The sequence below is a fragment of the Gigantopelta aegis genome, chromosome 13 (assembly GCF_016097555.1).
Source record: "Gigantopelta aegis isolate Gae_Host chromosome 13, Gae_host_genome, whole genome shotgun sequence".
Taxonomy (NCBI): Eukaryota; Metazoa; Mollusca; class Gastropoda; order Neomphalida; family Peltospiridae; genus Gigantopelta; species Gigantopelta aegis.
Window position 1 is genome coordinate 610,481 of NC_054711.1, and position 27,210 is coordinate 637,690.

Sequence of the window (27,210 nt, forward strand, 5' to 3'; positions counted from 1 at the left end):
AAACAACAATTTTTTTTATCAAAGTTTGTCAAATTTTGAAACCTGTAACTGTAATTGTAGTCTAGTTATTTATTAATTGATTCATTCGTGGATAAATTAATTCATTGATTCATTCGTGGATAAATTAATTCATTGACTGATTCGTGGATAAATTAATTCATTGACTGATTCGTGGATAAATTAATTCATTGACTGATTGTTTCCTGGAGGAGAAGAAACTCAACAAACTAGCCAGGACCAGACCAAAGGTACATAATGCAAGTTGTTTTTTAAATGAAATCAGTTTTATTTATTTGTAGTGTGTGTCGGAATGGGTGGTGGTGATGAGTGAGTATCTAAACGTGTGAGAGTGAGAGTGAGTGTGAGAGAGTGAGTGAGTGAGTGAGTGAGTGTGAGAGTGAGAGTGAGAGTGAGTGTGAGTGAGTGAGTGAGTGAGTGAGTGAGTGAGTGAGTGAGAGAGAGAGAGGTGGGGGGAGGGGAGAGAGGGGAAGTGAGAGTGAGATAGAGAGTGTTAGGGAACGAGTTCCTGTTCTCAAATCCCACAATACCTCACATAGTGGTGTGATGAGAATGGGTTTTCTTAGCAGTTAGTGACCACAGTTTTGTAAACAACTTACATCAACAAGGTCTGGGTTATCTGGGCCTAATTCACTAAACTCTTACAATCTCAGTGCAAAAAAGCCCTAAGTCATGCAAGGATCATGTGACATTGCGTAAGAGAGATATGTGAATTTTAAGCCCAGCTTGTGCATTGTGTTTTGTTTGTGTGAAAATAACAAATTGAGTTAGATTATTAGCTGTACTCATCACTAGTGTTACATGTTAAAGTAAATACACTCGAGTTAACCAGGGCCAGTAGTATTGACTGGTTCATGAGGAGAGACCCTTTTTGAGGTGGAAGGTAGGGAGTGGCCTGGGTCACAATTTGTCATGACAAGTTGTCAACTGTAACAAATGGACACACACAGGTTGAAGGTAGGGGAGTGGCCTGGGTCACAATTTGTCATGACAAGTTGTCAACTGTAACAAATGGACACACACAGGTTTAAGGTAGGGGAGTGGCCTGGGTCACAATTTGTCATGACAAGTTGTCAACTGTAACAAATGGACACACACAGGTTTAAGGTAGGGGAGTGGCCTGGGTCACAATTTGTCACGACAAGTTGTCAACTGTAACAAATGGACAAACACACAATGTTCTGTGCAGGTGTGAGTCTGACATCTATATTGGCAACACACTGAAACAAAAAAACTCAACACTTTATTATTAGATTGAATCAATAAACTAATCCATGTGAATGTATTGTATTGAATATTTACTGAAATTGACAAATGATTACAGGAGAAGAAACAAAGGAATCGGAAGAACAGCAACAGCAACAGCAACAGCAAGGTATCGATCTCCATAATATAATATGTAACCTTTAACCTTTTGTAAGTAACTGCTCACTGAAGTTATGTTTTAATATCTGTGTCCTACTGGTGTCTACCTCTCCATTCCATCAGTTTAAGAGTTGTTACAGATGTTTGATTACCATGATACTGTAATAATTGCTCTTCTACACTGTCTACCTCTCCATTCCATCAGTTTAAGAGTTGTTACAGATGTTTGATTACCGTGATACTGTAATAATTGCTCTTCTACACTGTCTACCTCTCCATTCCATCAGTTTAAGAGTTGTTACAGATGTTTGATTACCACGATACTGTAATAATTGTTCTTCTACACTGTCTATCTCTCCATTCCATCAGTTTAAGAGTTGTTACAGATGTTTGATTACCACGATACTGTAATAATTGCTCTTCTACACTGTCTACCTCTCCATTCCATCAGTTTAAGAGTTGTTACAGATGTTTGATTACCGTGATACTGTAATAATTGTTCTTCTACACTGTCTACCTCTCCATTCCATCAGTTTAAGAGTTGTTACAGATGTTTGATTACCACGATACTGTAATAATTGCTCTTCTACACTGTCTACCTCTCCATTCCATCAGTTTAAGAGTTGTTACAGATGTTTGATTACCGTGATACTGTAATAATTGTTCTTCTACACTGTCTACCTCTCCATTCCATCAGTTTAAGAGTTGTTACAGATGTTTGATTACCACGATACTGTAATAATTGTTCTTCTACACTGTCTACCTCTCCATTCCATCAGTTTAAGAGTTGTTACAGATGTTTGATTACCGTGATACTGTAATAATTGTTCTTCTACACTGTCTACCTCTCCATTCCATCAGTTTAAGAGTTGTTACAGATGTTTGATTACCGTGATACTGTAATAATTGCTCTTCTACACTGTCTACCTCTCCATTCCATCAGTTTAAGAGTTGTTACAGATGTTTGATTACCGTGATACTGTAATAATTGCTCTTCTACACTGTCTACCTCTCCATTCCATCAGTTTAAGAGTTGTTACAGATGTTTGATTACCGTGATACTGTAATAATTGTTCTTCTACACTTCCAGTAGAACTCTGTGGCTTTTCATCAGTGACAGCATTTTGACAATCTCTATGAGAATGAGTAATCACAAATCTATACATTTATTGAGTGATCTGTGTTTTGTATTGTTGTCTCTCACTGTTTCATTCATCTGTCCTCTCTTGGTGATTGTGGGAGGTGATCTGTGTTTTGTATTGTTGTCTCTCACTGTTTCATTCATCTGTCCTCTCTTGGTGATTGTCGGAGGTGATCTGTGTTTTGTATTGTTGTCTCTCACTGTTTCATTCATGTGTCCTCTCTTGGTGATTGTCGGAGGTGATCTGTGTTTTGTTTATCCAATGGACAAGTAAACATTTACACAGCATTATCACATTATCATCATTGTTAGCATTTGTCACCCTTAAACAAAACAAACCATCTCAACCGCAGCTGATTTCTTTGCCTACTATTTGTTGCAGTCACCATGACCCATGAAACATATCAACTTAATCTGAAGTGAATTGTACCTTCCAAAGCATCTGACAAAGTAGTGAAAGAAAGATAAGAAAAGTAGTGAACACATTTAAGTTGGTCAATGAACAATTAATGTGTGTTTAATCATTTATCTTTATCATTTGTGCAAAGTAAGATTGATTCCAATGATTCCCATCAGTTTCATTTTTCTATTTTGAAGTGTGATTTATGTTTTGTATTAGTATCTTCCTTTCTTTTTTGTTTTGTTACAGGTGTTTAAAGTTTTTATTCATCCTTGTTTTATACAATTTTTATTTCTGTTAATATTTTAAAGTTGGAATTAACAGGGTTAGCCTATATACATGTAAAGGACTTTCATCCTTGAATTCTTCACCAATATCATTCATTCATTCATTTATTCATTCATTCATTCATTCAGTCCTTGAATACCTCTTTCTTTCCTTCATTCTTATTATTCGATGATATAAACACTATTAATTTCTGTTAAGATTGGGATTGGTGAACAGGCATAGCATTAGTCTATTATAAAGACATTTCATTATTCAGTAATATTATTATTTCATTCTTTCTTTCATTATTCATTCATCCATCCACCCCTTCATTCATTGACAGTGGTATCTGGAGAAGACCAAACCCAAGAGGCACTGGCCCAACAGGTTGAAGGTAGAAACAGAATTAAAGATCTTAATTATTTTATCCTGTTTTTGTTTGTTTTTGGGGCGGTATGATATACAGTGTGGTATGACATACAGTGTGGTATGATGATATACAGTGTATGTTTCATATCGATTTCTACCCTTTTTTCTCATTATTTTGAAATTGTCGCAGGTGTTTAAAACTTTTATTCATCTTTAATTTAAACCATTTTTATTTATGTTAATATTCAATAGTTGGTATTGGTTCACACCTTTTGTCTTTGAATTGTTCATTTATATTATTCATTCATTCATTCCTTCGTTTGTTTGTTCATTCATTCCTTATTGATAGTGACTGCTGGAGCAGAACAAAACCAAGACACACTGGCTCAACAGATTGATGGTAGAATCCAAGATCTCCGTTATCATCTGGGGTTTTTTTTATCTCTGTTTATTTTTATATGTAATGGTTTTCTTGTTTGTGCAGGGTTTAGCTAAGTTGGTAGACTGCTCATCCATGGTCCTTGGACTGTAGGATCAAATCCCTTGGTAGACCTATTCTCTGACTGACTCCACCACCCACCTACCCCGGGCCCCAACCATTACCTCTTGGCTGGTATTACAAAAACAGTGGCATGTGCTGCCCTTTTTATGTACTAGTGTATATAAAACATCCCTTGCTGCTAATGGGAAATGTAGCTGTTTTCAAGTATGACTATATGTACATCTGTGTGGTCCTTAACCATGTGTCTGACATCACATTTCTATTTATAATATCGCTTTTTGTTTATTTGTATTTATAGATAGTAGTGTTTTTTGTTTGTACATTAATGTAGGAGTCTGTTTATATTACAAGTGTGTTTTTAATTGCACATCACAAGTAAACTGATTACATACAGGCTCTCATTTTTGTGTTGGGGCAGGTTGATTGATGCCCAAATTTAAAAACAAGAGCTCAAATCTGGATAACAAGTTATTCACATTAGCATTACTGCCAAACAACTACATGAATATATATGGTTGCAAATAAATCACTACACATTTTTACATTAATTACAACTAGTAGTGTGGGTAGAATGATTGAAATATGTGGTTAAAAGCTCATTTTGCCTGAATATCTCAGTTTTTTGCCACAATTTGATAATTTGGTCCAGTCTGGAGGGGCGGTTCCCCCCTCCCCCTGCCACACATACACACACACACACACACACCTCCGTCTTGTACTTAAGATGCTGACAACATCAACTTTTATGTTTGACTCTGTTAAGTTTTCATGTTGGACTACATTCTTCACAAACTGTAAGGTCTAGTTAGAAATTTCCACCCCGTCAGTTGTACTTTTTCTATTCCACATGACCACATTTAATGGAGTCTTAATATCTCCTTTTGATACCAATTTTTTGTATTTTTTAAATATGATTTTGACTGTAAATATGTCAGGTTCTGCTACTTGGTTCCTTTATCCACCTCCCATGTATCATTATGTACTGGATTCATTATGTGAGGTTCTGCTACTTGGTTCCTTTATCCACCTCCCATGTGTCATTATGTACTGGATTCATTATGTGAGGTTCTGCTACTTGGTTCCTTTATCCACCTCCCATGTGTCATTATGTACTCTATTCATTATGTGAGGTTCTGCTACTTGGTTCATTTATCCACCTCCCATGTATCATTATGTACTGGATTCATTATGTGAGGTTCTGCTACTTGGTTCCTTTATCCACCTCCCATGTATCATTATGTACTGGATTCATTATGTGAGGTTCTGCTACTTGGTTCCTTTATCCACCTCCCCCCATGTATCATTATGTACTGGATTCATTATGTGAGGTTCTGCTACTAGGTCCCTTTATTCACCTCATCCCATGTATCATTATGTACTGGATTCATTATGTGAGGTTCTGCTACTTGGTCCCTTTATTCACCTCCCCCCATGTATCATTATGTACTGGATTCATTATGTGAGGTTCTGCTACTTGGTCCCTTTATTCACCTCATCCCATGTATCATTATGTACTGGATTCATTATGTGAGGTTCTGCTACTTGGTCCCTTTATTCACCTCCCATGTATCATTATGTACTGGATTCATTATGTGAGGTTCTGCTACTTGGTTCCTTTATCCACCTCCCATGTATCATTATGTACTGGATTCATTATGTGAGGTTCTGCTACTTGGTTCCTTTATCCACCTCCCATGTATCATTATGTACTGGATTCATTATGTGAGGTTCTGCTACTTGGTTCCTTTATCCACCTCCCATGTATCATTATGTACTGGATTCATTATGTGAGGTTCTGCTACTTGGTCCCTTTATTCACCTCCCCCCATGTATCATTATGTACTGGATTCATTATGTGAGGTTCTGCTACTTGGTCCCTTTATTCACCTCATCCCATGTATCATTATGTACTGGATTCATTATGTGAGGTTCTGCTACTTGGTCCCTTTATTCACCTCCCCCCATGTATCATGTACTGGATTCATTATGTGAGGTTCTGCTACTTGGTCCCTTTATTCACCTCATCCCATGTATCATTATGTACTGGATTCATTATGTGAGGTTCTGCTCCTTGGTCCCTTTATTCACCTCCCCCCATGTATCATTATGTACTGGATTCATTATGTGAGGGTCTGCTACTTGGTTCCTTTATCCACCTCCCATGTGTCATTATGTACTGGATTCATTATGTGAGGTTCTGCTACTTGGTTCCTTTATTCACCTCCCATGTATCATTATGTACTGGATTCATTATGTGAGGTTCTGCTACTTGGTTCCTTTATCCACCTCCAATGTGTCATTATGTACTGGATTCATTATGTGAAGTTCTGCTACTTGGTTCCTTTATTCACCTCCCCCCATGTATCATTATGTACTCTATTCATTATGTGAGGTTCTGCTACTTGGTTCCTTTATTCACCTCCCCCCATGTATCATTATGTACTGTATTCATTATGTGAGGTTCTGCTACTTGGTTCCTTTATCCACCTCCCATGCTTCATTATGTACTGGATTCATTATGTGAGGTTCTGCTACTTGGTTCATTTATTCACCTCCCATGTATCATTATGTACTGGATTCATTATGTGAGGTTCTGCTACTTGGTTCATTTATCCATCTCACATGTGTCATTATGTACTGGATTCATTATGTGAGGTTCTGCTACTTGGTTCATTTATTCACCTCCCATGTATCATTATGTACTGGATTCATTATGTGAGGTTCTGCTACTTGGTTCATTTATCCACCTCCCGTGTGTCATTATGTAAATATTATTCATATAATATGTTATTAATAGCAGGAATTAAGCCTGCACTTGTACATGCTGTGTAAGAAAGGACACTTACACTAAGTTACAGTGATGTTTGGCTCACCGATCAGCTGGGCATAGGCCCTTCCGGCCTTGGCTCTTCAGCTAGGTTTCCCGTGTATTTTTAGCCAGCTGTGCGAATCAGCTGACATCAACTGACCATTGGCAGTGCGCGTAGCATATAGTTGGGTTTCCCTTATATATTTATAGCCAGCTGTGCGAGTCTGCCAACATTAACTGACCAATGGCAGTGCGCGTAGCATATACATTGCTGAGAGGGAACGTTTGCTTTGGGGAACCTTTTAAAAATTGTAAAGGGATATATTTTTAATGAAGCTATGTCTGCTCGTAAATATTATGGCAAAGATAAAAATTATTGACACCGTATCATTTTTTGCATTGACGCAAGAGAGTGGAAATAATTGGGGATTCCCTGATGGGATCAGAGGCTGGGTCTCGCCAATCAGTGGATTGTTTGGGATGCCCCAACCAATCGGATGGAAGTTTGGTTTGAAAACCTCTGCGGCTTTTCAAGCAGAGCCACTTTAATTTGAATGTTCTTTGAGTGCAGACGTTAGTTTTAAAAGGCGAATTTTACTTTTCTTTATATATATATATTATTTATATATATTAGTTCCACCAAAAGACGGTGTAGTCTAAACGTCAGTATTATAGCAGTGGTGCCCCCTGATCGATGTTTGTCGAGCAAGACAGTGTAGGGCAGGGCCCAGAAGCTTGGAACTAAACAGAAATTTCAAAATGGCGCTCAATGAACAGGCCGTCCGAGACTTCTACACTGTACCCGAGTGGTACAGATTTCAGGAATTTGAAGTCGTACGCCTATTTAATATTATGTGTGCATCGGACAGTTTACATCAGGCCTTTTTTTCCGTTTCTCTGGACTGTGGAGCAATGTGTTTTTCGTGTTTTTTTCTGCGATGATACCATTCAACCGCTGTGTTGCGTTGGAGCTACAGGCCGCCAGTCGTAAAAACAACAAACAAAATGGCCGACTCTGAGCAAATGTTCGTTGAGGAAGGCCGTGTGCGGACATGGGCATCAGTCAAGAAAATTTCTATTGAGACAATGGAAGTGGTGATGTCCTTAGGGTTTTCCTCCATGGAGGCCTTGTCATGTTTGGAAATGGACGACCTGAAGAAAACAAAGTTGCCAATCGGCCAACAAAAACTTCTCATAAAAAGTATTGCATCCACTTTCCAAAGTGAACCAGCAACCACGGCAGTACCTCAAATAGCAAGAGAACACCAAGAAGGAGTGCAAGCAGAAGAGCCTGGCCAGCAGCACACAGATGAACAGGAAGCCGACCCACCCACAAACCAAACCACATCAGCAGACAATGAGTTTGTCCAGCAGCTCCTGCAGCAATTTGAGAGCCATCAGACGACAAGACGTGTGACTGCAGAAACAATGCATCCAGATAATGTTACAGGTATGTTGTCCTGGCAGGACCCCCAAGTATATTTAAAATCGTTAAGTGCCCCCAAGTCAAATCACTACGAAATAGTAGATTTTGTTTCTGGTACATCCACAGTGTCTGAAAGGGTAGTATCCACTAACGATGAATTTGAACTCATCTGTAGGTCAGGAACTAGGAAACCGAAGTTAGAAAATATCACGCTCAGCCAGTGGTCGGGGGCGAATATAGCGATACTACACAGGCTAGTACAGGAAGGTACCCTACCCATGGGGCAAATTTTTGACTATCTGTCTTACACATCCCATGTATACAGCCTGATAAGCACACATGATTTGGTGTCCGTGTATGTATATGATAGGGAATACAGGCGATTACAGAACATGCATAAATTTAGATGGGGAACAGCTGTGGGCCACCTATCAACAGGGTTTCTCAGGATACGGCAGTCATCGCAAGTACAGGGTCAGGCATTCAAACCCAAATATGCACCAAACAGGCCCAAACAAAATTTTGCTACACACACAGGGGATGGCAAGATCATTTGTAGAAAATTCAATTCAAAATTTGGGTGCCTCCTCAACGGGTGCAAGTATGAACATGTGTGCAGTGTACCCGGCTGCTTTAAAATGCACCCAGGCTCGCTGCATTCAGAATCAAAAAACCACCAGTAAAACCTTCGTGTGGCCTGAACCTGGCAGCTTGGGAGGATGAATTACACTGTGAAGATTTTGATAGGGAGTTCATTTTGGAGGGCATCAGAAACGGCTTTGATATCATTGAAAAAAATTCTAATCCTGTTCCGACCGAAATGGATAATCATAAGTCAGCATGGCCGCATAGCCCTTTATATAAACAAGCCTCAGCAAAAATAGAGGAAGAAATTTTAAATGGGAACTACATTGCCGTGGATAAAAAACCCATTATAGTAAGCCCGCTAGGAGTAATACCAAAAGCAGATGGTGGGGTGCGTATAATTCATGACTGTAGCAGACCTGTAGGTAAAGCAGTGAATGATTATGTCAGCCAGTTAGAAAAACAGCGTTTTCAAACAGTAGATAGTGCCACTCAGCTCACAAAGGAAGGCTACTTTATGGCCAAAGTTGATTTAAAATCTGCATACAGGTCGGTTAATATAAGCAAACACAGCCAGCTAGTGACAGGGCTAAAATGGCAAGTTGATGGGAAAAAGCAATATTTTTATGATACTAAACTCCCATTTGGTTCCAAAATGGCACCAGGCATATTTCATAGACTGTCCCAAGCTGTCAGACGAATTATGTCACGCAAAGGTTTTACGAATATCGTAGCATACATAGACGATTTTTTTATATGCGAATCTACACAAGCAAAATGTGCAAATGCTCTTGCAGAGCTGATCCATCTTGTCAGGAAATTGGGGTTTATGGTCAACTGGAGCAAGGTGGTAGATCCTACCCAGAAGCTAATTTTTCTGGGGATTGAGATAGACTCGAATGAAATGCAACTAAAGCTTCCGGCAGAGAAGCTCACAGCCCTCAAGCAAGAACTGGCTGCTTTTGGGAAGCGTAACCGAGCAACAAAAAGGCAGTTGCAATCTTTGGTGGGAAAGTTAAATTGGGCGGCAGCAGTAGTGTACGGTGGTCGTGTTTTTCTGCGCAGGCTCATAAATGCAATTAAGTTGCTTCAGCAGCAACACCACAAAGTTAGGTTACACGCAGATATTTGCAAAGAAAGACATAGATTGGTGGCAACGGTTTATGTCTCATTTTAATGGGAAATCCCTGCTATTGGATAAGCTCCCAGTGTCCGCAATCTATACAGATGCCTGTATGGAAGGAGCAGGAGGTCACTGGGGAGACAACTGGTACTATTGCAATTGGCAACTCGATTTGCCATCAGCGTTTCACCTTCATAGTAATGAAAAAGAAGTCCTTGCAGTGGTTATGGCTGCTCATCACTGGGGGCACATGTGGGCTAATCACCGCATATATGTCTTTTCAGACAACATGGTTACAGTGTCAAGTATCAACAAATGCACTTCACGTAATAACACTATCATGGGATACCTGCGATATTTATTTTGGCTCTCAGCAAAATTTAATTTCCATATTATCGCACGCCACATTAAGGGAAAGCACAATGAAAAAGCAGACATAATATCTAGGCTGCATGAGCCTAAAGCATTTAGATCCTTTTTAAGCTATTTGTCATGTCCTGTTCCCATAGGCATACTGCTTGAACACATCTCAACCAGGTCTCTTTCATTTCTTCTGTCTAGGCACGCGTGGAGGTGAACCGCTTGCAGTGCTGGATACTAGAGTTCGAAACCTGAGATGTAGTGTCTTCGCCCAATCTACCAAAAAAACTTACTCAACATATTTGAGCACATATCTACATTTTTGTACGTTGTTCAATATACCAGTTCTCCCTATCTCACACACTGACCTAGGGCGGTATGTTGCCTATCTGTCGTTCAAGTTGAAATACAGATCTATAAAAAATTACTTAACTGTAGTACGACTCCTTCATCTGGAAGCTGGTCACCCCAATCCTTTGGACTGTCATTTCATAAACTCCATAATTAAAGGGGCGCGCAGGATGTTGGGTGACACAGTGTGCCAAAAAGCGCCTATCACACTACAGATTCTGCTGGACATCTTTAGCCAGATGAATTTCAAATGTACAAAAGATCTTGCATTTTGGGCAGCATGTGTAGTTGCCTTCTTCTCCTTTTTCCGCAAGTCTAATCTGTTGGTCCCTTCCCTTTTGGCCTTTGACCCAGCTAAGCATTTGAGCCGACATAATGTGCGGTTCACTATACAAGGAGCCATTCTAAAAGTACTTTGGTCAAAAACCATTCAGTACAGGGAAAGGGCCCTAATAATTCCCCTGCCTTTCATTCCCAATTCTCCCCTATGTCCCAGCACTGCACTTTGGCTGGCCATAAAGACAGTGCCTTGCCAATCCCTGCAGGCCCCAGTGTTTCAGTATAAAACTAGTGTAGGCACCATCCCCTTAACGCATAGGGTGTTTGTGTCTCATCTCAAGTGTTGCCTACAGGCATGTGGAGTTGATCCTGACAAGTACGCAGGGCATAGTTTTCGACGAGGCGGGGCCTCCTTTGCCTTGGAGTGTGGGGTTCCAGTGGATCTCATACAGACTCAAGGAGATTGGCGTAGTGATGCCTATAAAAATTACATTGATCCATCCCTGGGTGCACGGCAAAGGGTCGCGAGTTTATTGGGTCAAGCAGTGGGGAGGGTCAAATTCAGTTAGTGGTTACTGCCCCTTTTAGTGCCTATCCTTTATGTATATATGTGTGTAGTTAAGTTTTTTTAGTCTGTTATCTGCCAGGACAGCTACCTACATTGTAATCATCAGTGATAACTGTATATCTGCTATGTTTGTGTTTTGTTGTTTGTATTATCTGCAACTGCCCACACAGTTTTTGTTTTGATTCTATGATAGTTGAACAATCCACTATAAGTTGTGCCTTGTAGTGAGAAAATCAGTCTGGTAACCTGTGGCGGATGATAGCAGACTTACTGATGGTGACTTTCACAAAAACTGTGGGAGACATATATTTGATGCATTTGCCAAGTGTGTGTAAGGTATCAATTATTGCCAGAAGTCCTTTGGTTCACCTACATCCTACACATATCCTATTTACCACAGGTTTGGGTTGTTTTGGAATACATGGTTATTAATTTGTGTTTTAAATTCATTGTGTGCATTCAATGAATGCAGGGAATGCATTTGCGTATTCCACTTTCAAATAAAACCATGATTTTCTCCCAAACCTGTGAGTTTTGTTTTGTTTACTTATATATGTATGTACTGATGTTAATGTAAATATTATTCATATAATATGTTATTAATAGCAGGAATTAAGCCTGCACTTGTACATGCTGTGTAAGAAAGGACACTTACACTAAGTTACAGTGATGTTTGGCTCACCGATCAGCTGGGCATAGGCCCTTCCGGCCTTGGCTCTTCAGCTAGGTTTCCCGTGTATTTTTAGCCAGCTGTGCGAATCAGCTGACATCAACTGACCATTGGCAGTGCGCGTAGCATATAGTTGGGTTTCCCTTATATATTTATAGCCAGCTGTGCGAGTCTGCCAACATTAACTGACCAATGGCAGTGCGCGTAGCATATACATTGCTGAGAGGGAACGTTTGCTTTGGGGAACCTTTTAAAAATTGTAAAGGGATATATTTTTAATGAAGCTATGTCTGCTCGTAAATATTATGGCAAAGATAAAAATTATTGACACCGTATCATTTTTTGCATTGACGCAAGAGAGTGGAAATAATTGGGGATTCCCTGATGGGATCAGAGGCTGGGTCTCGCCAATCAGTGGATTGTTTGGGATGCCCCAACCAATCGGATGGAAGTTTGGTTTGAAAACCTCTGCGGCTTTTCAAGCAGAGCCACTTTAATTTGAATGTTCTTTGAGTGCAGACGTTAGTTTTAAAAGGCGAATTTTACTTTTCTCCCACTGTCCCACCCCTTATACCTATGTTTAAGAAATGCATGTATGTAGTTGTTTTGTAGTAATAATAGTATAGTTTGTATATGAATACATGGTTATTAATTTGTGTTTTAAATTCATTGTGTGCATTCAATGAATGCAGGGAATGCATTTGCGTATTCCACTTTCAAATAAAACCATGATTTTCTCCCAAACCTGTGAGTTTTGTTTTGTTTACTTATATATGTATGTACTGATGTTAATGTACTGGATTCGTTATGTGAGGTTCTGCTACTTGGTTCCTTTATCCATCTCCCATGTGTCATTATGTACTGGATTCGTTATGTGAGGTTCTGCTACTTGGTCTCTTTATTCACCTCATCCCATGTATCATTATGTACTGGATTCGTTATGTGAGGTTCTGCTACTTGGTTCCTTTATCCATCTCCCATGTGTCATTATGTACTGGATTCGTTATGTGAGGTTCTGCTACTTGGTCTCTTTATTCACGTCATCCCATGTATCATTATGTACTGGATTCATTATGTGAGGTTCTGCTACTTGATTCATTTATCCACGTCCCATGTATCATTATGTACTGAATTCATTGTGTGAGGTTCTGCTACTTGGTTCCTTTATCCATCTCCCATGTGTCATTATGTACTGGATTCGTTATGTGAGGTTCTGCTACTTGGTCTCTTTATTCACCTCATCCCATGTATCATTATGTACTGGATTCGTTATGTGAGGTTCTGCTACTTGATTCATTTATCCACGTCCCATGTATCATTATGTACTGGATTCATTGTGTGAGGTTCTGCTATTGGGATCCTTTATTCACCTCCCATGTATCATTATGTACTGGATTCATTATGTGAGGTTCTGCTACTGGGATCCTTTATTCACCTCCCATGTATCATTATGTACTGGATTCATTATGTGAGGTTCTGCTACTGGGATCATTTATTCACCTCCCATGTATCATGTACTGGATTCATTATGTGAGGTTCTGCTACTGGGATCATTTATTCACCTCCCATGTATCATTATGTACTGGATTCATTATGTGAGGTTCTGCTACTGGGATCCTTTATTCACCTCCCATCTATCGCTGGCCATGTGCTGTCCTGTTCAAGAAAGAGAAGATCATGATCTTCAAACAATGGTGTGCTGTGGTGTGTTCAGGAGAGAGAGCATACACTTGCAAATAATTTGAGTGGGTTTCACTAGATATCCTATATAATCACATTTGTTCAACTTTACGAGAAAAACCAATGTTCTGCTCGTAAACATGCCTTTGATTACTTATTTTCACTGAACAATGGTTGGATTGTGAAACCCATGATTACCAGTATTATTATCATTATGATGATTATGATGATGATTATTATTATTATTATTATTATTATTATTATAGAGTATCCCCTCCAATTTATATCTAAAGATTGCTGGAGATTACTTTAAAATTTAGATTTAGTTTTTAAAACCAGTTTTCAGTGATACAAGTAGGCACTGTTTTCATGATATGCACTTGTTTATTATCATACTCCGATAATCCTACCAACTAGTAAAAAACAAACAACAAAAAAACCCCAAAATAAACACCAGAATTTTCTATTACATTTTGGCTTTTCCTTTTTAATGAAGTATTAAATTTCAAACACTTTTTATTGTATCAACTAATCCATTGGTGTAATGGACAGTGCAAGTGACGCAGAAGTCTGAGCTGAATTTACAGCAGGTGATCATTAACTGTGTATTGTAGATGCATTGTAACTCTTAAACTTGGACACAATGTCATGTGTATACATGGTCAAAGCACCTGGATTTATTGTTAATTATTCAATATACATAGCTCTTTAGGAAAGTTATATCTCATTAATGGACTTTTAAAAACTTGTAAAACTTTTGTAAATTAGCTCCACCTTTAGAAAAGAGAGAAAGCATCTCTGTAAGTTAATTTGTACTAAGACACTTTTTAAAATTGTGTTTCACTGCATTCACTTGTGTGCACTTGTTCACTTCAACAATTCACCAGATGGCAGCACCGATGCACAAGCAGAAAACCGTGAAAGTGACGTAACTCAGCAGCAAACTGAGGCACAACCCGCATCAGACGAGCAGGCAAAGTCACAACCACCCTCACGTCCAACCTCACAACCACCCTCACAGACTCCCTCACAACCACCCTCTCAACCGCCCTCTCGGCCGCAGTCCCAGGCTGCCATTCCGTCTGACAGTCAGACTAAGACTGAGTCGGGCGAACAGAAAACGGAGGAGGAGAAACCCGAAGACAAGAAAGGTTTGTCTCACGCCGGGCAAAATCTTACGCCATGTCTGACGTGAACCCTCGTCCTGTTCGCATGTTGGTCACAGTTTTAAATTCACACAAACTGCCAATGATTAAAATGACAGAAAATCAGTTTCAGCTGAAGACTTTTAATAAAATAGATTAATAAAGTTAAAGAGAGTTTGGAATACATTATCAATTCCTTTGTGAGGTGTAGGGCTGCCATAAGTCCCCATTGTTTGTTAACCGTTTGTACCTGAAATACGGTAATTAAAGGTATGAAAACGGAGAGAAACAAGAGAAAGAAAAAAGTAAGGAATGTCCGATATTTCTTTTATGTTCATCAGGGTAAAGCATCTGCAAACTGAATCGGAGAAGTTTTTCACACATAAGTTTGCGGATGATTTTTTTTTGTTCATATGCAGATTAACGTAAAAGAAATAACAGACAATACTTATAATTAAATTTGAATCATACTTGCTAATAATAACACTAAAACTTCATACTTTTATTTTGAATTATTTTTGGTCCATAAACAATAAGCTCAATAAGGCAACTTGCCCATATAAAATGATGTCATCAGATATGACGTTCATTCCCTGACAACATAATTTTTACATTCATTGATAAATGAACAAACTCCCGTTGCTATATCTGGACCAATGGGATGACATTACGTTGTAATGAATGCAACAGAAATTTAATTATAATGAAAATGCAATAAAATATTTTATTTTATATTTTATTTTGCTTTTACTTAAAGGGACACACCCTAGTTACGGCTAGTTGTTAACCATTACGGCGTTGTTTTTCGCTATTAAACCCATTTTTTCACAAATAAAATTGCACTTTACTTACCGTTTCAATGTCACAGACGTTGGTATACCACGTGACCATTATCATTTTGGTTCGGTTTGTTTTCTCGTGCACGGTTCGCACAATCAACATCCAATTTGTTGTTGTTCATTTGTGAGATTTTTCTTCACAGTTCGTGAACATTTTCAGTAACAATAAAGTTCAGACAAGTAAGTGTCTCAATACAAAACATTACAAACCCTTAAAACCAATAATTTTGCTAAGTCTTACGATATCTGGAGAGGGGATACAACCAGGACAGAACAGTTGGAACATGTCCAGGAGAGGTGAAAAGAACGCATCCCAAGTCTGTGCGTACTCTGTGAAATTTGTCGTGACGTAGGCATTGTTGTGCTTCGAGCGACATCTACTGGTGACATCAGAATACTAACTTTCCAAATTATTTCAAGCAATTGGGGACATGGGGATTCTCATGGTATTTATCGATATAAAACCTACTTTTTCACTCCATTTGATAAAAACGTGATCTAAGTGTGTTACAGGTTTGTAGATTAACCAAATTATAATTTATTTTCGCTGGATGGAACTAGGGTGTGCGGCTTTAAAATTACAGTATCGGCTGGAAATAGTCATTAGAATTTAACTTCAATGAATGACCGAGTCAGTTGTGCAAATATAAGCCATGTAAGTGACCAGTGATTGACCTACTAGTGGGTAAGAGTGACGTGAACCAACATGCGGCGGTGTGGGTGTCGGACACTGGTCATCACACCAGGACGAACATGCATCGTTTGTAGTGAACAAATACAAGAACCTGTCATCGGTGGTAAATAACACTTAATAGTAGACAGATATGGGCATTACTGGAAAATCTTTATTTAAGCCCATTAGTTTTTAACCCATGAATAAGCTAGTTTAAAATGAGTTTTTATTTTAATTTTAAATAAAATGTTTAAACTGGTGTAATTTTTCTTCTGTAATGTGTGGAACCTAGCTAATGTGCAGATGTATTTGTCAGACTATTTAGTTCATGTTACTTCAATGTGTGCAAAACTATTATTTCATGTTTGGCTGTATTCAATTTGTAAAACATACAGTTACAGATAATGAATTAATTACTTTTTGTTGTTTTAATTAAAATGCTGGTTTTAATTTTTTTGCCCAGTGCTTAGATTTTGACAAAAACCAATTTCTTGGACAGATGTAAAATATATATTTAAAGTGAGTGTTTCAATAAGAGAACTCCCAGTAGTGAAAACCAAGTAGGCAGCTAATGTTGTTACTCAACAAACGAGCTTAGGTGTGCAATGTTTTTTTTTACAATGTTGGACTTGACAGGTTTTGTAAAAAACACTCCATTTATGATCAGTATTATAAGAACCGTTAACAGTAGCACACCTTTCATAAGTCGGCATTCACTACTTGGTAAGTATCCTTTGTGAATGTATTGTTTTGTTTTCTGTAGATGACACTGCTGAAGGTGCAGAACAGAAAACAGAAGACGCCGCGCCGGAGACGGCCAAATCGGACGATGACCCCCAGCAAACGCAGGAAGTGGACAAAACAAACAGCGCTAACATAGAACCGACCCAGAAGGACGAGGACCAAACAGCCCAGGCCGTCAAGTCCGACTCTAAAGAAGGTAGAATGTAAAACCATCTGGTTTGTCTTCTCTAGTCATGTATGGTTCGTTGAGTATTTGTGGTTGGTATTTTCACAATTATTTTTAGGGTGTATACTACCAAATCAAATTCCATAGATGACAATAGTAACATATGTGGCTAAAACTCCTACCTGTAGCGTATCAAAGAAAAAAAGAAATGTTTTATTTAACAATGCACTCAACACATTTTATTTACGGTTATATGGTGTCAGACTTATGGTTAAGGACCACACAGATTTTGAGAGGAAACCCACTGTCGCCACTTCATGGGCTACTCTTTCCGATTAGCAGCAAGGGATCTTTTATTTGCGCTTCCCACAGGCAGGATAGCACAAACCATGGCCTTTGTTGAACCAGTTATGGATCACTGGTCGATGCAAGTGGTTTACACCTACCCATTGAGCCTTGCGGAGCACTCACTCAGGGATTGGAGTCGGTATCTGGATTAAAAATCCCATGCCTCGACTGGGATCCGAACCCAGTACCTACCAGCCTGTAGACCGATGGCCTAACCACGACACCACCGAGGCCAGTGTAGCGTATCAATCGACATAAACATCATGGATATAAATACTAACACCCCTCACCCTTAAAGTAAATCAGAAAAAACTTTGACCCAGCCTGAAGTTATTTGGTTTAGTGCTACATGTACCTTTAATAGTAGAACATTTTTAATTAGTATTCAGGTTTGATATTTTCATAATTGTTTTTAATATGTAGAACATTTAGTATTTGTGTTTGATGTTTTCTTGACTGGTTTTAATATATTTTTTATTTTCATTGTAGGTGGTGATACTCAAACATAGTTTTGAGATTGTTGTTTGTTTTTGTTGTCTTCGACCCTGGTGAGTATTTCTTCATCATATTTTGCGTACAAGTTTGTGTACAAATTATTTCAACTTTTTATGTATCGATTAGTCATTTGGCCACGACTGTTTAAAAAATAGCCTTAATCCAAGTGTTTTTATGCCAAAAAGAAAAAAAACATAAAACATTATTGTAACTCATGAGAAAAGTTCATTCATATCATTACATTATTTAAAATCTAAATTGCAGTTTCAAGAATAAAATTTCACAACTTTTTGAATTTCCTTCTGTGCACCAAAGTTTTTTTTAGGCATTTTGTATTTTGCACCTGATCTACTAAAAATAGTAGTATAATAACTGCCAATACCCTTGATATTTACCTAAAATCAATTTCTAAAACTGTATTTAAAATGCAAAAATACCATTGAAAATGTTAAAAAAAAAAGAAAGAAAGAAAAAAATTAACTAAATGTGTAGTGGGAGTTACTGCTTAGTTTGTAGAATTATTGCTTGAAATAGGCTTTCTTTACATCAGTTGTTAAAACTTTTTATTTAATTCACCTTCCACGAACACCTATCACCGTTATGACAGTGGTTCATGAGTGCATGTCAATATAGCTTACTTATTCTACCAAGCTTTGTTCTGTGCTAGTTTTGATTTAGTCTACTAGTCTGAGTGGCAGTCCTCTTTGTGGCAATGCAAGAGGGATGAAATCTCCAGTAAAGGATCTCCTTGGGAGTGGCTGTACCCCTATAGATATTCGTGGTCTCAACCACTATTTTGCCAAATACCCATTCGACTGCATTTTGCAGAGATACGGCCTTGATCATGTCGTTCAGATTCAATACAAAATCACACCCTGTGCTTATAATAAAATGTTTAGTATGTTCTTTGAAGATACCAACCTTTAACATATACTTAGAGATATTTATTCATTTTGTTTTTGTATTTTTATTTCAGTCAAAAATTTTGAAAAATATTCACCGTACTGAAAAATCAAGTTTCCTTCCATCTATTCCAATCGATCCATCCTCTATTACTTCGGCGTCAGTAAGCTTGACACATCTTCATAATGTTCCATCTGTGCGATGGTATATATCATGTAACTCACATTCCGTCCAAAGAAAGACTGCTGTTTGAAACATTGTCACCTGCTTCATTGTTTTTAATGTAGTAGGCAAGTTAATTTAATACTTTATACAAATTGTGTGTGAGGAAAATGTATAGCTGTTAATTATTGTTATATTATCTTAACTCTGGGAAGAGTTTTTAACTAGTTTTCAGAGGTGTGGAAATTTGAAAAGTGACTAATTTACCAGCACATAAGTTCATTAACCAAATATTGAAAAAAGTATTAAATTTTGCAAACTTGTATGGAAAAATAGCAGTTAGAATGGGCTACAGTCCTAAGTATTTTTGTATAAAACACTTACACTTAGTTATGCAAGAAATATACTTTTTGTTTGTCATGTAAAATAAACTTATTTTGTTGTTTTCAACAGATTTCACATCTACAAAATGTACATGTAAACTGCTGAAAGTATTAATGGTTTGGGTTTTTAAAAAAAAAAAATTATCAGTGTCACTTACACATTACCATGTTAGAAATTGTTAACTGTGCAGTGTTTTCTTTCATTCTTGTTTAAAATGCAATTTTGTTGAAATAGCAATATAACTATACCATGACCACCATAGTGGAATTAAATTAATTATATATTAAAAGACCTTGAAGTAATTTTGACACAATATACACAAAGTCTAATTATATGTGTGATCTGGTGAAGTTTAAGATATTCCCAAGCTTTAAAGGCATACTGTCACGGATTTAAGGACCTTATTTCTCCAAAAGTGGATAATAATGAAAATTACATCAGTGTTTGGAAACAAAATCTGGCTATTGAATCACCTTAACTATGATGGAGTGAAATCCATGTCAATCCTCTTGGCAGTATTAATTTTAAAATTATGGACCATTGCCATAATTAAATTTTTTTCTCTCCAAAATATCATTAATAAGTGGAGTATGATGGTTACGTAGATTGTTGAATAAAGTTCATTTAGGGACAAATCAAATACATATGTTTTACGTAATACTTTGTTAGGTCAGTGGTCTGTGACAATATGCCTTTAAACTGCTACTTTGCCAAAACTATTCACTCTCAACTTGGCCAAAAATGGTTTTGTAAATATGAATGCTGTTTTGTTTTTATGGTAATTTATTTAGTAAATTATAATAAAAAACGGGACAATATTTCAAATCTTTAGGTAACTGCAAGTTGGTTTATGCGATTATCTGTAGTCTGTCTCATCCTCCTATAAAAATGTTAAGAAGAAAAGTAAGTGTTTTGAAAATAACAGAAAACCCACTATTTCTATGTGCAATTTAGAAATCAATTGGCTTGGAAAGAAATAACTTGTAGTAAGTTCCATGTATGAAAAAAAATGTGTTCCCTGTGGGAAGACGGGCAATAATATTGGTGTAACCAGTTTATTACTTAATCCTACCACTCCACATGTACAACGGTTCTGTCCTACACTGACATTCAAAATATATTTTAAATTAGCTGGTTTTTCAATGAGATGTTTTTCAAAATTAACAACTCATGTGCTATGGATCAAGTGTCCAAAATTCAGCCTAGAATAGTTTGCAACTTTTAATTTTAGAACACAACAGTTCATCATGTAACCTCTTGGTGGTTTACTTCATTTTGAAGCTGCATTACTGACAATAAATGAAGGTTTGTGTAAAATATTGTGTCCTGCAAAAAGGAAAACTTAATTTTTACTTCAGTTTCTTCAATCAGATTATAAAACCAGCACACACACACACACCTTTCTTTTCCACATGAAAGATATGTAGTATTTTATTTTTTGCTATGAATTTGTTTGTTTTTTTACATTCTCATTTTTTGTACCACTATTAACAATTATTTCAACTGTGATATTGAAATATATAATTTGTTTAAAATGCATTTATATATGTATGAAAATAATAAAGTTGTTATTGAACTTTTTAATTTATTGTTCATTTTGTAGTGCGGTATTCACATGCTTATAACCAGTTACAGTTCAAGCACAATGTTTGGGAATACACCATGGCAGTTTGGGCTTAGTTGTTAGTGTGAACAATGTAGTGGATGTACCGTCCACATTGAGCTGTAGGTTGAAGTGGTATTGGGATTTGAACCCAGTCTTACTGTCTGTTTTTTCTTTTAGGTTCATCAGTGGTATGAACCAAAAACCCAATCTTTCCATGATTGTTTCTTGTTCAACCCAGATGAACCTAAAAGAAGTAAAAGACAATCCTTATAATAAGTTTAAAACATTTATTGATAGAAACACAAACAAGTTCACATCTTCTTTTGAATTCTTTTTTGGTTCTAGAACAATAATGCTCCATAATCCATGTACCAATATAAAGTGACATTTTTATGAACAACTATGGCTGGACAGCTATAATTAATAGAAATTAATGTATATCAAGGCAAACCCAACATATTTCTGGTCCTCATGTTTGTAGTAGCTCAGAATGCTTATGTGAAACAGAAAATGTACGTACCTCTATACCTCAGAAAGTAAGATACATATAAGTAGATTGGTATTCATCTAATTAGTATTCATTAAAAAACTGAAAACAAAATTGCTTAATTTTGGCACATTTATTATTTCATACAAGTATGTACCATTTTGTATTCTTTAATATAGAAACTGCAGTTTACATAATTATGCAATTTTATTTTATGTATTTCTTAATTTTTAGAACATGAACATAAAACAAATTGATGTAACAATAACAGGATGATGATGTACTGGTTGTGAAATAATTCTATGTAACATTCAAGATGGTATCATTAAAAAAAAATCAATACAGGCCCATGTTCAGAGGGGTGGGTCTTGGGGGTCAAAGACCCACTCCCCCTGCTTCAAGCGAATTTTCTTTTCAAAATATATATCGCATTCCCCCCCCCCCTAAAAAACACTAACAAAACCCCATCTATCACTAGTCTAGACACACATTCCCCCATGTGCAATTTCTTGCACACACACACACCCCCGTTTTACACATTGATGGAAAGAAATAAGGGAACCCATAGAATTATAGACAAAATGCAATTCACTGGAGTACTAATGTCTGTATTTCATACACAGTTGTAATGTAGGGACTGACTGTCGGTAGCACAGTCAACATCTTCATGATTGATGATTGCAGTCATTATTTGCTGTTACTATTTGGGTGATTCCTTGTTTCGTTCCATCAGTGTAGTCTGTCAAAGGCATGTATCTCAAGTGCCCTGTATGCAGGAGTCTTGGGCTCAACTCTTTTAAAGTAAAGCCATAAATATCATTTGTTTTTTTGTTCAGAGTATCAGTGTCTGTATATGCAGTGTATTTCTGATTACCATGTTTGTAGTAGCCGACATTTTAGAAAATCCTCCAAACCAGACATTTTTCAGTCCCTTTTCCTATATCTATACAGATCCTCTCTAAACTGGGAAGGAGAGGGGGTTTCGTGGACTTGTATAAAAACTTCCTTTGCCCTCCCCTGCACATACACCTCAAATCTTTCCTCAGTACCATGACTGGTTCATGGAAGCAATCGGAACTTGAGCAGAGATACGGTTTTGTCGTTCAGGTTTAGAGGGGTTTCACTGTATATTAATCTGTATATACAGAATCATTAGGAAGTAAAATTAATTTGTGCTACCTACAACCATTAAACACCTTGCATATACATAAACTGACACAGAAAACAAGAAAACAAGAAAACTTACAATGAAAGTAAACATGGGACAGTGTTTGCTATAAATGTGATATAGTAATTAATCAGATGAATAACTGGTTTTACAGTTTAATATGTCCAAAACTACATTAAGACCTAAAAGACAAAATATAAGGCACAAATAGTATGAAAATGTGGTTATTGTAATGTACATACATGTATATCACTATTGAAAATTTCCCGAGTTCTAAATTGGTCGATTATTTTGAGTAGTTCACATAAATTGCTTGCACTGAAACCAGTGACCAGATCATTTTACATTGGATGTTGAAATAAATACACGAACATATTGCACAATGTCAGGAGTATTATAAAGTTCTTGGAGAAACTGACCACATGGATAAAGGTAACACTCTTAACAAGTTTCCCAAATCTCACCAAAGTTAATTACCCAATTGCAATTTTGTTCTTAACTATTTTTAGTATCGCTGGTCACTAACATAAGAAGATACTCATTCAATCGATAACAATATCATAGCATATTGTAGATATGGCTAAGTGTAGCATCAGTAGCACATAATTTATCAGCAAATGGACACTTTTAAAGTTCAGGGATGATATATCCATTTAAAAATAAAAGCTGAATCGATCTTTAAAAAGCTGAAACCTGTACCTAATCTGTCTATAGGGTACAGCTATTTAATTTTAACAAGCTGAAACCTGTACCTCATCCGTCTATAGGGTACAGCTATTTAATTTTATAAAACAGAAACCTGTACCTGATCTGTCTGTAGGGTACAGCTATTTAATTCTAAATTTTGTTAGTAGCAGATATAAAATTTAATATAAATTCAAACATTCCAAATTATGTCTCTATTAGTTTGTGAAGAATTCCCCAGACAATCATAGTACCAAGCTTCAGAACTATTCAATCAAAACTCTAGAAGATAGAAAATTGATTTTGAAAATTTCAAATTTTTAAAATTTACTAAAAATTCAAAATTTACTAAATATCTTTCTATTAGTTTCTGAAGAGAATTTCATGAGAATACTTATACTAATTTTCAGAACAATTCAATCAAAATTCTAGAAGATAGAAAGTTGTATTTTCAATGTTAAATTTGTACTTAAAATATTTAATTTTAATAAAAATTGACACATTCAAAATTTCCAAAATATCTCTATTAGTTTGTGAAGCCTGCCCCAAGAGAATCAGTGTACCATGTTTCAGAACTATATGATCAAAACTCTTGGAGAAGATAACTTTCAAATTTCATATTTAAATTTTTAAAATTAATAAAAATTAGAAATTTCCAAAATCTCTCTTTGTGGATGGTGCTCCAGAGGATCACTGTACAATTTCAGGACAATCAAAGCTTTAAGAGAAGATGGACTACAAAGGAAAAGTTGACAAACAAATCGGTACTAGAAAAGCTCTGCTGATGAATGTTAAAAGTCTTCTCTCTTTTTTAAGTTTACTTTGTGAAAATAATTTGACACAAAAAATGCTAAAATTAGATTTTAAAAATCACATCCCAAAACATTTGACAGTGTAATGAGAATGTCCATCACAAGAGTATGGGGTGTTTGAATCTGAAAGTGATCACAATGCACCATGTCACTATATGCTACGCCACACTACACTATAGTCCATCTGTGATAAATTACAGGCTGAGATGTTGCTGATTATATCAATAAGCAAGAAACAATACAAACGTTAAAACAACTTTAGCTTCAAACTAAAACAATTTTCAAAACAACGTACATTATTTACAATAAGGCAAATGATCTCATAAAATTTATTAATTATTATTTTCTTATACTTTATTTTAAAAACAAAATGGTTTCATAAGGGACATAATAAATAAAATGGTGGAAAGTTTACGTTTTTGATAGTACATATATATATTGTACCAGATGTGTATCTAGAATTTGTTGTGGGGGGACATCCATATAACTTGCTGGAATGCTACCATTTTCAAAAAAAAATTCCCCTTTTTTTATTAACAAGGATATTTTTCTTTTTTCTCTTTCTTTGAAGATCTTCATTAACATGCTAAAAGACAACTGCATTAAAATATTCATCTGTCAAAATATCATTTGCAAATGTATTTCAAGCAGAACTGTCTGGAAACGAGATGTTAAGCAAGAACACTGTGTCACACACATTTGATGTTTTCAAATTAAACAGTGATTCATGATTGCATGTCATCACAGTGGAATTTATTCCAATGAGCTCTGTCCAGTGCAATTTTTTTTTTTTTTAAACTAGTCTGGGAGTGGCAGTCCTATAGACAAGGCTCTAGATAGAGATACAGTATACATGGAATCAACCAAATGTCCATTGGACTGCATTGTACCGAGATACAGCCCTGATCATGTATTATGGTTATGTGATTAAAATTCAAACTCGGGACTGTACAGATTGCTCAAACAAACGTTTGCCTGCATTTGTGAATCTGTAATTATTGAAAAATTATTAAAATTATTATTTTATTTCATTACCCGGTATATGAAATTTTACATTTAATTAATAAACCATGTATTGTTTCATATTTTGGAAATAGCGTTACATGAAGAATATTTTGTACACGCATTTCCTATCTGTGCAGCCCTGAAACGACATTCTCTTCAGTTTAAATGATTGCCTTCCAGTGCTGGAATACATTGATAGATTGGTAGGGCCTCCACACTTGTTTGACATTGCTGTATTTAATACAGTCAGATGGAAATATTAAATATCACAAAATGATTACCTTGCAAATCACAGACAAATGAAGTTTTTAGATGAAGAATGCACATGAACTGGTAGTAATCTCCGTGAATTCATATCTCTAACTTTATCTTAACATCACAGAACGACAAAATATCACAGAAAAACTAAAAATCATTTTAAAAAGATCATTAAGCATTTTAAACATACAAAATGAAACCATAGCAACTCGATACTTATCTAAGAAACTGTAACGATATATATAATCATTCCATATGAATTTCATTTTGTACAAACTTCAACAATACATTTAAAACTGAACTTGAATGAGATGAATTTCAAAATGTTAAAATAAAATAAATGTCCATTACATGTATACAGAGGAATATCAGCAATCTACATGCAACATTAATTGTTTGTATCAAAATTAGGTCATATGTAATATCAATAGATTTACCAAATATACTTTTACATTTGCATCTTATAACAATAGTGCAGTGCTAATATTTTGTCTTCACTAATAATAATTTAGTTATAGTAAATAAAAACATATAATGTATAGTGCACAAACTTGCTTGGCATTCACTACTGCAAGATAATAATCACTAGCCAACTAGTATATTCACAAAAATGAACATCCAGTTAACTCTATTCAAACTTCTTTTTTTTAATTTAAAAATCAACTCCACCAATCTGTAAACTGGAACTTGCATTATTAATTGTTCATCTTTAACTATTGCTACATGTAAAAGCATCAAGCAAAAGGCACATGGAAGTAATAGTGTAAGTAATAGTGTAAGAATAAACAGAACATTTACAAGATGCCTATCGACCTACAGAGCTCCGCTATTATACATGTATTTTCAGTTTTGTCAGTAGTAGGTAATTCATTAATTTGTTAAGACCACCTAATGTTTAAATAAAAAATTAATAAAATTTTACAATTTGTCAAGATTTCCACAGAGAATCAAAATACATGTACCACATTTTAGAACTATTTGATCAAAACTCTAGAAGACACAAATTCAAATACTCAAACCGAGTTTAAGAATTGTCCAATTAAACCTCTAGGAAAAGATAAACTTAAGTTTTCAATGTTAAATGTCTATCTAAAATGTTTAAATTTAATAACAATTCAAAATTTCTAAAATATTTCTCTATTAGTATGTGAAGACTGCCCCAGAAATCATAATACCAAGTTTCAGAACTATCTAATCAAATCTCTAGAAGACGGACTTTCAAATTTTTAGGTATATTTATTCCAGTGAGCTCTGTCCTCAAATAGGTTTCATATAGCGGATGTATTTTTTGTGCTGGGGTGTCGTTAAACTTTCATTCATTCATTCATTTCAGGAGACTTCTGTAATGCAGTTGTGTAATTAATGGAGAAAGTCTGCGTCCATTTTCACATACATGTATATCAAATCTACATGTGTAT

At 36.2% G+C, this 27,210-nt stretch overlaps 1 protein-coding gene across 25 annotated transcripts in view; it reads left to right on the forward strand.

Moving 5' to 3' along the window:
- The window catches only part of LOC121387370 (thioredoxin domain-containing protein 3 homolog), a 103,403-nt gene extending 82,058 nt beyond the window's left edge, over positions 1-21,345 (forward strand). For 15 of the 25 annotated variants that reach the window (XM_041518444.1, XM_041518446.1, XM_041518447.1 and 12 more), the window contains 7 exons: positions 210-248; positions 1,343-1,393; positions 3,535-3,585; positions 14,801-15,064; positions 17,334-17,510; positions 18,318-18,376; positions 19,300-21,345. In XM_041518444.1, coding sequence (XP_041374378.1) covers positions 210-248; positions 1,343-1,393; positions 3,535-3,585; positions 14,801-15,064; positions 17,334-17,510; positions 18,318-18,337 — 602 coding nt within the window. In that variant the 3' untranslated portion in view covers positions 18,338-18,376; positions 19,300-21,345. The remainder of the gene's footprint in view (positions 1-209; positions 249-1,342; positions 1,394-3,534; positions 3,586-14,800; positions 15,065-17,333; positions 17,511-18,317; positions 18,377-19,299) is intronic. The other 10 variants (XM_041518459.1, XM_041518460.1, XM_041518463.1 and 7 more) reach the window with 4 other exon arrangements.
- The last annotated feature ends 5,865 nt before the right edge of the window (positions 21,346-27,210 follow it).